The following is an 11,764-nucleotide window of genomic DNA, read 5'->3' as shown; positions in this document are numbered from 1 at the left end:
AGAGACCCCTCCATATAGCCTCCCATGGCTCTCAGCCCCTTTCTCAAGCTGGGCTAAGGAAGCCCCTGTGTGCGTGTGGCCTGTCTTCAGTAGTATGTAATGGTTAGCGCTTAAATATTTTTTTGTTAGGAAAACCAATACTGAGTCAAATGTAAGGCTTGAATAAATGTTCTCAAAACGTTTAGAGTTGTGTATTTATTTATTTATTTTTGCATTGCTGAGGGTTGAACCCAGGGCCACACACTCATGCTAAATAGGTACTCTACCACTGAGTTAGAGTCATGTCTTTAAATCCCTTTCAAGTTCTGAATGAACCACTGCCTTCTCCCCACTCCTCACCCCATGGTGTCTCTAGATTGTTCAGCTGGGTTCCAGTGAGTAAGTTTGAGGAGCCTCTTTGTAAAGGAAAACCCAGCTTCCTGGCCCAGCGGGTGAGACTATTCATCCACTTTTCTTTCTGCTTTTCAAGGTCCCCACCCTACCACTTACCACAGCTTCTGTAACAAGCTGCTCTGCTTCATTCCTCTGTGCCTTTGCTAAGCTATTCCTCTGCCCAGGCTCTTCCCTCTTTTCTAGAATATTCTAGTCCCTTCTGCCTTTTGGTCCATTTGACAGATTCTTCTGAACTATACCTCAGGTTGACTCAAAGAGGCTTCTATATTACAGTACTTTTCGGGTCAGGATTTACAGGAGGGCCTTGAATGCAGGTATCCCTGTTGCCCAGAACCACTCCAAACACATAGTAGGACCTCAAGGCTCAGATGTCTTCATATAGACCCTCAAAGGCCAGACCCGGTCTTACCTGGAGGACATCTAGAGCTGTTTCCTGTGCTGTCTGCAGGGGGCAGTATGAGCCTCAGGCTCATTGAGCTGCCCTTGGGCCCAGATCCTTTCTCAAGGAGCCAGCCCTGAGGGAGGAGGTGAAGGCAGGCGGGTCTCTCTGCCCTAATGCCTCCCAGGCATTGCCACTCTTGCTCTTCTTCCCACAGTAAGCCAGGGACACCGTCACCTCTAACACCAGATGCAGCTGTGCCCACACTTCATCCACCCTCCTCTCTGTCCTCCCTCGCCAGTGGCCTCCGCATTCTGTGCCAGCCTCTTCTCCAGAAAAAGATCCTCTTTGGAGACTTTAAGGACCCACTGTGCTCATCTCTCCAAAATTCTGACCCCTAACCATCCCTCCATAACAGGCTCTGTTGGCTTGCTCACCCCAAATTGATGACATAACTGTTCCCTTGGTAACAAGTACTTTGTGGGTAGGTGGGGGAATGGACTAGAGAAGGAAAGAAGGGTTCAGAATACTCTCAGAGGCATGCGGGGGGAGCGGGAAGGGCCATGACCAACTGCCTCTGCCACCACTACTGCCAGCCCTATGTCCCAGCATCAGGGAGAAAAAAAAAAAAGAAAAAGAAAAAGAAGGAAACATACATCTCCACACCATTGTATTCTCACACAAGAAGAGGTCTCCTGGTGGGTGTGGGAGCCCTGAGGGCCACAGGGAGGAGGGCACAGAGGATTGCACACACTGAAGTCCATGCTGTTCCCCTCCAGGAAGCCTGGGGCACAGAGAGAGGGAACAGCTCACCCAGTGTGGGAAGCCATCCTGACACGTGACTGGGCGACTCCCGTTAAGGGTCTGAGGCTTCTGGCTGTGTCAGAATTTTCCCGGCCCTTTCCTGATGAGAGAACCCGTCCGTGTGGGGGTGTGACTGACCACTGACCCCGGGGGCCCAATCACTGACCCTGACCTTGGAGTGCAGTCCCCCCTCAACCTTCATTGGATGGAATTATCCCCTGAATTTCTTGTTCCCCAATAAAAGGCTACTCCCTGGCGTGTTCACTCTCTCTCTCCTGCTAGCCCTGAGTAATCCTTGCTGCCCTGCTGGGCGGTTAGAGGTCGGAGCCAGAGAGGGGAGCCGTCTCGGACCTGGCAATAGAAATAAGGTAACTGTGTCTGTGTGTTTTATTTCGATCTCTTCTAACTAACTTTATGCCTAGAACCTCATTAATGAAACCATTGCGCAGGCCGCGTGGTAGAATTGGCGCCCACGAGGGGGGCATTCTAGATTAGTTAGATTGAGTGGGAGCGCACTATAAAGATAAGGATAAAGATAAAGATAAAGGAAGAGGTGACAATTTGGGTCACAAAAGTACCTGGAGCTATTGAAGGAAAGAGACGTTAAATTAATTAAAATGGGAAATTCAACTTCTACGGATAAGTAAATGTATCTGACTATTTTAGACAGTATAATTAATCAGAAAGGAAAACAGATAAAGAAAGCTCAGTTATTACAATTCTTAAAGATTGTAGGTGAATATTGTCCTTGGTTTTGTGAACAAGAGTCTCCAAATTTATCTACTTGGGAGAAATTAGGAAGAAAGTTACAAAAAGTTTATTTTTCTAATGAACTACCTGGAGGCATAGAAAGTATTCAGAAAACTTGGACAGCTCTAGAAATTTGTCTTTTTGAATATATGGGTCAAAGTTCGTGGCCCCCTGAAGACCTGTTAAAAGGCTTGCAAAGGGCTATTAAGTCTATTCAAATGGAAAATTCGCCTGAGGCTAAGTTAATTCCTTTTCCCTTAGGCCGTTTACAAACAAAGACGCTAAAAGCCAAACCTAAGGTTAGGAATGTGACTTTAAACTTGCAGGACTATACTAGCCCGCAGGGAGGTTCTAGGGATGGAGATCATAGAGGACAAACTTCCGAGATCTTAGAAAGCCCTCAGGAAGAGGTAGAGGATCTTCCTACAGAGGAAAATCCGGAAGAGATTCCTAGAGGGGCTCAGAGTTCTTCTCCGCCACGTGGTTTAGAAACCCAAATTCAAAATGACGATAGTACAGAGTCTGACCATGACTTGCAATCTGAGGGAGAAGAATCAGACATGGAAATTCAGGACTTACAGAGGAATCTTAACAGGCTGCGTTTAACACCGCCTGTCCAGGCTATTCGAATTCGGCCGGTACCTGCTAAAAGGACAAAATTTAACAGGTACGCTGGGTTAACAATGACTTTTCTTACCCCGTTCCAGCGAGGTATTAAGAAAGCACAGGAAGATGGGGAGGATACTAGCGGTTTTCAACTTTTTCCAGTTTTTGAGCAAGTTAATGAACAAGATCAGAGAGTTAGAGTTCATGCTGTAATCCCATTTAAAACCATTAAGGAACTAAAAAGTGCATGTGAGACGTATGGTCCCAATTCGCCTTTTGTACAGAGCCTGATAGAAAATATTTGCTCACAACCCCTTCCTCCTAGCGATTGGATTTCTTTAGCCAGATCTTGTCTGAGCGGGGGAGATTTCTTACTTTGGAGGACTTACTGGACTGATTTCTGTACTGAACAGGCAGAAAAGAACAAAAGACAGGATATAGAAATGCCAGTAGAAATGTTTCTAGGGACAGGTGAAATTACTGACCTAGAAAGACAGTTAAATTATGATTTTGTAGTGTACAATCAAATAACTAATTGTGCAAAACGGGCCTGGAGGCAGATTGTCTCCAAGGACCAGTCCAATTTAGTTCTTAGCAAAATCAGGCAAGGTGCGAGTGAACCTTACTCAGATTTCGTAGCCCGGTTGTACCAGGCTGCAAACAGGTCAATCGGGGACTCGGGAGCGAGTGAGTTCATTGTTAGGCAATTGGCATTCGAAAACGCAAATAAATACTGTCAGGATATTCTTAGACCGCACCGTAAAAAAGGGACAGTTTCTGAGTTTATTCGCTTATGTTCTGACATAGACTCTACTCATTTACAAACAGTGGCCCTAGCTGCAGCAATAAAAGAAACTTTGAAACCACAGGATTTAGTACGAAAACCCCGCGGAAAATGTTACATTTGCGGGAGAAATAATCATTTTGCGCGGGAGTGTCGCATGCGCAATTTTAAGTTCAGGGCTCCATCTACTGGCGATAATAGATATTGCAAGGCTCAGCCCCATGCAGCGGATCAAGATGGCGCGGATGAGCCCGCCTTCTTGTCATCATTTCCGCCTGGCCGGAACACAAACTTCCGGTCGGCCCGCCCCCGGGCCGAAAATGAGGAAGTAGGTGGTCGCGCAATGTGACGTCATCGCGCCGACCATGGGGGCCGCCATCTTTAATTTTACCGGAGCGAAACGAACAGTTTCCGTACAAACCCCTAATGATTTTCAAGGCTTTTAAGAGATACTAATCGGCTGAAGCCATCTTTAAAACTAACTACTTCTAATTTAAGTCCCTTATTTCAGATATTACAAGGAAATCCCTCTCCAACCTCTCCACGTCAGCTAACCTTAGAGGCTAGAATGGCTTTAAGGAGAGTTGAACATGCAATTAAAAATGCACAGCTTACTAGAGTTGATCCTAAAGAAATAGTGTATTTATTAATATTTCCAACTGAACATACCCCAACAGGAGCCATATGGCAAAGATTAGGAGTTATTGAGTGGATTTATTTATCCCACTCTCCTCAAAAGACATTAATTCCTTTTCATGATTCTATAGCTCAATTAGTAATTAAAGGTAGAACTAGGATTTTACAATTAATTGGATCTGAGCCTGATATCATAATTATTCCATTTTCTATTCAACAGACTAATTGGCTTTTTCAAACTTCTAGCTCATGGCAGATAGCTTTTGCTGATTTTCCTGGCCAGATAGATAGCCATTATCCTCGTGATACGATTATACAATTTGCATCATTAACGTCACTTATTTTTCCAAAGATTGTACGTGCACATCCTATAGATGAAGCTTTATCAGTGTTCACGGATGGTTCTAACTCAGGTAAAGCAGGTTTTTATAGTCGTGTTCACACAGAGGTAATACAAACTTCTTATACTTCTGCCCAAAGAGCAGAGCTTCAAGCTCTGATTTGTGCCTTAAATTACTTTTCAAATGAGCCTATTAATATTTATTCTGACAGCTTATATGCAGTCGGAGTTACTAAAAATATTGAAACTTCAGTTATTGGGTATACTTCATCACAAGAGTTATTTGAGTTATTTCATAATTTACAAAAGACAGTGCTAATGCGAAAGTACCCATGTTTCATAGGGCACATACGGGCTCATACTAATCTTCCAGGACCCTTAGTTTCTGGTAATGACAAGATTGATAAATTAGTAGCTTTTTGTCAACAGATGTCTTCATATGACTGTGCACTAGCTTCCCATTCCTTACATCATCAAAATGCTTCTAGCTTACGTAAAAAATTTAATATTACTAGAGAACAAGCTCGTCAGATTGTAAGCCAATGCCCTAAGTGTGTTATTCACACTCCATCTCTGCCATCAGGGGTAAATCCCCGTGGATTAAAACCAAATCAAATATGGCAAATGGATGTAACTCATATTCCTCAATTTGGTAAGCAATGTTATGTACATGTCATAGTGGACACTTATTCTAGATTTATTTTTGCCACAGCACGTACTAAGGAAAATACTCAACATGTAATTTCTCATTGCCTAGCAGCTTTTTCTGTTTTAGGGTGCCCTATGCAGATTAAAACAGATAATGCTCCAGCTTATGTAAGCTCTTCTTTTCAACAATCTTGCCAAGAGTTTAAAATTAATCATAAAACAGGAATTCCTTATAACCCTCAAGGCCAAGCCATTGTGGAACGAGCTCATTTATCTATTAAGCTTCAATTACAAAAATTAAAGGGGGGGAATAGGTTTATGACTCCCCAAAATAGCCTTAATCATGCCTTGTTTGTTTTAAATTTTTTAAACTGTGACGCAGAAGGTCACACTGCTGCTGAGAGACAAATGTCTCCCTCAGTAACAGGCCCTTTAGGCAGAATTTTGTGGAAAGATTTACAGACTGGTCAGTGGAAGGGTCCAGACCCAGTGATAATGTGGGGTAGAGGTCATGCTTGTATTTTCCCAGAAGGTGCATTTCGTCCTATTTGGGTACCTGAACGTGCTATCAGACATGGAAGAGATAGAACCCAGATTCAAGCGACTGAGGATTGACCAGGAGGAGGCCCTATCCAGAAGGAGGAGATATCGGAAAAGGATGAAGAAAGACCAGATTGACCCAGCCGAAAAGCTGATTTCATGGGAAGACTTGAAGAAGCTAACAACCCAGGCTTCCCGAATACTTCGACACCTAGGAGAGAACAGGACCCCAGTGATGATGGTAGCAACAGTAATTGCCCTGTTGGGCTGTCAGGTAAAGGGGGATCAAGTAGACACTTACTGGACATATTTCCCAGATCCACCCCTGGTACACCCAGCTGTGTGGACTGGAGAATCTATTCCAGTATTTACTAATGACTCATTCATGATGGGAGGATTTACAGATACCCATATTACTCCCAATCATGTGACTAGATTTAATTATTCTGGCTACAGTGCCCAATTACCTTTGTGTTGGTCACATGATAAACATGCCGGCTGTCTAAAAGTATCATTCGAAGAAAAGACAGCGATTGGTAGACATAGACTGACAAATAATTCTTTTTATGGGGACTTAAGACCTTATACTAGATCAGTAATTAAGATGGGACTTTCCCATAACAAGCCAGTCATTTCTGCAAAACCTCCACGGATGCCCCACTGTCCAAATAGTTCTACAATTGAGATTGGCACCTTTCCTAGATGGATGGATTGTGTAAATACCTTTCCTGTACAACATAAGGTGTCTAAAGATAGTGGGTATATTTTAGACTGGTCTCCAAAAATTGATAAAAGACAATTACGAAGAAATTCTGCTATGACACCTGCAGGATTTGTTAGTAATATTTTGACTTATAGTAAAGGAGGTGTTCAGAAAGATGTTTGGCGTTTAATTGCTGCCTCAGAATTCTTACATTTTACAGACAAACCTTTACCAAAATTTGTTGGCAAGAACTGTAAAGAGGGATCATGCTATGGCTTACGAGCCTGTGTCCAATCTCCTTATGTTTTAATTATTGGAAATGTAAAAGTTAAATGGATAGATGACAGATATATTGTTACTTGTAATAAATGTAACCTAACCAATTGTATTACTAGATATAATGGAGGAAAAGGAGTGCTGATACTTCATCAGCCCTCTTTTGTTTTATTACCTGCTAATATTTCAGAGCCATGGTATGCTGATACTGGTTTACAAGTCTTACAGCAAATTCATGCCCAGTTAACAAGACCAAAACGTGCTATTGGAGTTATAATTGTTGGTGTTTTGGCGCTAGTCTCCTTTATTGCCTCAACTGTCTCTGCGTCTCTGACATTGTCTCAAAATATTCAGCATGCCAAATTTCTTAATAATTTAGCTCAAAATACTTCCAAGGCTCTGCGTAATCGAGTAAATATTGATGAAAGGATTGAGACTAAATTAAACGCCTTAGAGGCGACTGTTATAGACATAGGTAATGAACTTTCAGCCTTAAAATTTAAGGAAAGGCTTAAATGCCATGCCAATTATAAGTATGTTTGTGTTACAGCTGCCAAGTACAATGCTTCTCTCTGGGATTGGGAGAAGGTTAAAAACCATTTATTAGGTATTTGGCAAAATAGTAATAATAGCTTGGATATTCTGGAACTTCATCACCATATCCAAGACATTCAAAATAATAGAGCTGATTTTTCAGATCCTTCTTCTCTGGCAAACCAAATATTGAAGGAGTTAAATGGATTCAACCCTGGAAATATTCTTAAACACTCGGCCTGGTACATTATTGGATTATTCTCTTTGCTGTTAATTCTCTTTTGTGTTATAATTATAGGATGGCGAGTCTTCGGAACAAGAATACAGAAACTCCAAAGAGTGAACTGCCGCCTCATTTTTAAGAATAGAAAGGGGGAATATGTGGGAAGCCATCCTGACACGTGACTGGGCGACTCCCGTTAAGGGTCTGAGGCTTCTGGCTGTGTCAGAATTTTCCCGGCCCTTTCCTGATGAGAGAACCCGTCCGTGTGGGGGTGTGACTGACCACTGACCCCGGGGGCCCAATCACTGACCCTGACCTTGGAGTGCAGTCCCCCCTCAACCTTCATTGGATGGAATTATCCCCTGAATTTCTTGTTCCCCAATAAAAGGCTACTCCCTGGCGTGTTCACTCTCTCTCTCTCTCCTGCTAGCCCTGAGTAATCCTTGCTGCCCTGCTGGGCGGTTAGAGGTCGGAGCCAGAGAGGGGAGCCGTCTCGGACCTGGCAATAGAAATAAGGTAACTGTGTCTGTGTGTTTTATTTCGATCTCTTCTAACTAACTTTATGCCTAGAACCTCATTAATGAAACCATTGCGCAGGCCGCGTGGTAGAACCCAGAGTGGGTCAGGGACAGTGCCATAGGCAGTGGGAGGGTGGCTCTATGCCAGTGAACTGAGTGCCAGAGGCTGATGGCAGCAGGGAATGGGAGCCTACCTCCAGCCCCTGGGGACTTGGCTGTCCCAGATGCCACAGCTGGGAAGTGTGTCAGGCACTTGCGTAAGAGCCTTCTTTATTTCCATAAAATCATAATTACAGCTGCCTGCTATGGGCCTTAGCCCATTAGAGTGGTATCTGCCTCTGGGGCCCCAGGAGGGACAGTGGCTTGGTAAGGAAGACAGGGATGAGGCCAGGACTCACTGCGCCCTCTGCATCCCACCCTGTGAGTTAGGGCCCCATCCTCTCTCTAGCCGGGAGATGTGAACCCAGACTCTCCTCACAGCCAGGTCTGTGTACTCCACCCCGGAGGCCCTGGTGCTGAAGCTGGAGGGACAAGGCAGCAGCTCTTCCTTCAGCTGGGGCTGACCTTAGTGACTCTTGGTAGAGGCCTTAGCACAGAGGGGCTTGGACTGGAGGAGTTTTTGGGAGAAAAGATATCAATTCTCAAGGGAAGGAAAAAGCAGTTCTTTACATTAGAGAATCTCAACCACTTGGAGTTGATCCTTAAAGGTCATCCAGAGCGGTAGTTCTTAATCTTTGGGGGGATCTCACATACTCTGAAAAGCAGATGAAAGCTCTGGACTCCAAGAGACAAGTAAACCACCTGCTGCCCATTTTCTGTTCTCTCAACCAGAAAATGTTTATTATCCTCTAAAATCTTACCAAGCTTCAAGGAGTTCATGATTCCCTTAAGCTCAACCACAAGGTTAAGCATCCCCAGGAACAACAATAATAATATCCATTTATTATATTCTTATTATGTCTAGCTCTTGACGTATATTCACTCATTTGATATCTAAAGAACACTAAGAGATATACCATTATTGCCCCCCGCCTTTTGGTACTGGAGACTTAACCCAGGGCCACTTAACAACTGAGCTGCATTCCCAGCCCTTTTTATTATTTATTTTGAGACAGGATCTAGCTAATTTGATTTTGGCCTCACTTAATTGCTGAGGCTGGCTTTGGTTTTGTAATCCACCTCCCTGAGCCTCCCAAATCACTGGGATTACAGACATGTGTCACTGTGCACCAGTCTCACCACCCCACCCATTTTTTTAAAGGAAGAGATTCACTCTTTTTTTTAAAAAAATATTTTTTAGTTGTAGGTGGACACAATATCTTTATTTCATTTTTATGTGGTGCTGAAGATCAAACCCGGTGCCTCATGTATGCTAGGTGAGCACTCTACCACTGAGCCACAAACCCAGCCCCACTTTTTTTTTTAACATTTATTTTTTAGTTGTAGTTGGACACAAAACCTTTATTTTACTTATTTATTTTTATGTGGTGCTGAGGATGGAACCCAGGATCTCGCACGTGCTAGGCAAGCGCTCTACAGCTGAGCCACAACCCCAGCCCAATATTCACTCTTTTTTAAAATATATATATTGCCGCAGCCAGGCTGGCTGCAGCAAAATAACCCGGGGGGGGGTGACGAACAACTTGTGTACGTTGATACAGCAGGAGTGGAAGCCGTTTATTGCAGGACAGGAGCAGTATTTATACATTCCACACAGCTTATCTAATTAGCATAAACTAGATACATCAGTCAACCAATAAGGAATCTCCACACTTAATGGCTTGCTTTTGTTACTTCTCAAACCACTCCCTCTGGCATTTTGCCAGGCACCATCCAGACTTGTTTATGAACTCTAACATTCCCCTGGCTAAATGCCAGGTGTTATTTTTGACTTGTTTACAGACTCTAACAATATATATTTTAGTTGTAGATGGACACCAATATTTTTATTTATATATTTTTTATATGGTGCCTCACATGTGCGAGGCAAGTGCTCTATCACTGAGCAGCACCCCAGCACCCCCCTATTTTTTTAAAGATAGAGAGAGAGAGAATTTTTTAATATTTATTTTTCACTTTTCAGTGGACACAACAACTTTATTTTTATGTGGTGCTGAGGATCGAACCCAGCGACCGGCGCATGCCAGGCGAGAGAGCGTTACCGCTTGAGCCACATCCCCACAGCCCAAACCTTCCTATTTTTGGTTTTGGTTTTGAAACAGTGTCTCACTGTGTTGCCCACACTGGTTTCAAACCCCTGGGTTTAAGCAATTCTCCCACCAGGGACTCCAAAGTAGCGGGGACTACAGGCCCGTATCACTGTGCAGCTTTGCCCCTATTTTAATCCAGCTCCTCATTTCTACCTACTCTCATCCAGTGCTGCCAATCTGAACAGAAGAAAACCAAAGTCTCTCCAGAGATGAATTCTCTGCCCAAGGTCATAAAATAGGAAAAAGAGGTGAAGAGCCCAGATGAAGCCATTGTGCTGGATACTGCACCACACTCAACCTTGAGGTCATCTGGTCCATCCCTCTGTCGCATGGCTCCCAGAGCTCAGGGCACACTCTTACCAGCTCAGCTCTCCTAGTAGGAGGCAAATGGTCCTCTTCCCATTTCCGAGCAAGCCCTGTACATACAGTGTGACTGCCATTTCCCCTCCTGAAGTGCCTGACTCTTTCTTTGCTTACACCTCATTGCTACTCTCCCAATCTGAGAGGGACAGGGTCCTCCCTCCCCAGGAGAAGCTGGCCAGACTGCTGCTGCCATCTCTGAGCCACTGCAGTGGGAGTTGTCGGCACTGAGAGCAATGACTCAGACTTAGTTCATGAAAGACCGCTCTGAAACACAAAGGCTGCAGCCAGGAAGGACATCCAGAGGTCACAGGATCCAGCCCACTGCCTTCTCCATGTTGGCCCCACCTCAGACTTCTGATGCTCAGACCAGATGGACCCCAGGGCCCACCAACTTCCCTGGCTTTCTTTGGTCATTGGTATCCCTGGTTCCCCTGGGAATTCTTCCCTGTGATTAGTCAGAATCTCTCTGTCCATGGACAGCCACTTCTGCATAGGTTCTTCCATGGAACGCTAGGCTCTAAATAGTCAAGGAGAGGGAAGGAAGCCATTTTTCTTTTTTTTCCTGCCTCACAAAAAGTCATGGGAAGGTACAAATTTTCCCAAAGAAAAGGGGGGAAAAGAAAAAAACTCTCCTTGGCTGTCTTGACTGGGCTGAGTGCCATTCTGCAAGGTTCCAGCATGCTCCTGCAACGAGGTTAGAGTGGCACAGCCACCATCTTGCAGATAAAGAAATCAAGGCTCTAAAAGATTTTATTACCTGCCTGAGCACAGGGGAGAGAGGTACCTCCACAGGAAGTCTCCAAAGAAAGCCCCTGTTTGTTTCAGCCTGGGATAGATAGATGGCCTGATGACCCTATTTTAGGGTACTCCAAGCACTGCAGTTTGAGCTGCCCAGGGAGGGGAAGTTGGGCTGGCTTGGGCAGGGCAACGGGGAAGACAATCCTCAAAGGGTTGAGATTCTTGGAAGGCTAGTGGTGAGTGGGCTTCTGGGAAGACTGGTTTGAGGGATGAGCTCAGGGCTCATGAGCGTGTCCATCCCAGCTCCTTTCAGGAAAGG

At 44.4% G+C, this 11,764-nt stretch overlaps 1 protein-coding gene across 2 annotated transcripts; it reads left to right on the top strand.

Moving 5' to 3' along the window:
- Nucleotides 1-1,598: 1,598 nt before the first annotated feature.
- LOC139702337 (endogenous retrovirus group K member 113 Env polyprotein-like) lies at nucleotides 1,599-8,214 on the top strand. Of its 2 annotated transcripts, none has more exons than XM_071603281.1 (2): nucleotides 1,599-1,944; nucleotides 5,870-8,214. In XM_071603281.1, exon 2 carries the CDS (start codon nucleotides 5,915-5,917, stop codon nucleotides 7,796-7,798), a length of 1,884 nt encoding a protein of 627 aa, XP_071459382.1. In that variant the 5' UTR covers nucleotides 1,599-1,944; nucleotides 5,870-5,914; the 3' UTR covers nucleotides 7,799-8,214. The 2 variants fall into 2 exon arrangements, with proteins under 2 accessions (XP_071459382.1, XP_071459381.1); XM_071603280.1 differs by lacking the exon at nucleotides 1,599-1,944 and adding an exon at nucleotides 2,222-2,993.
- Nucleotides 8,215-11,764: the final 3,550 nt, after the last annotated feature.

The sequence above is a fragment of the Marmota flaviventris genome, chromosome 17 (genome assembly GCF_047511675.1).
Source record: "Marmota flaviventris isolate mMarFla1 chromosome 17, mMarFla1.hap1, whole genome shotgun sequence".
Lineage (NCBI taxonomy): Eukaryota > Metazoa > Chordata > Mammalia > Rodentia > Sciuridae > Marmota > Marmota flaviventris.
Note: the sequence above shows the minus strand (reverse complement) of the source record. Positions and strands in the feature narration are given on the sequence as shown.

What these genes read in the sequence shown, in the direction of transcription:
- LOC139702337 (XM_071603281.1), top strand. Translation starts at nt 5,915, where the DNA reads ATGGAAGAGATAGAACCCAGATTCAAGCGACTGAGGATTGACCAGGAG.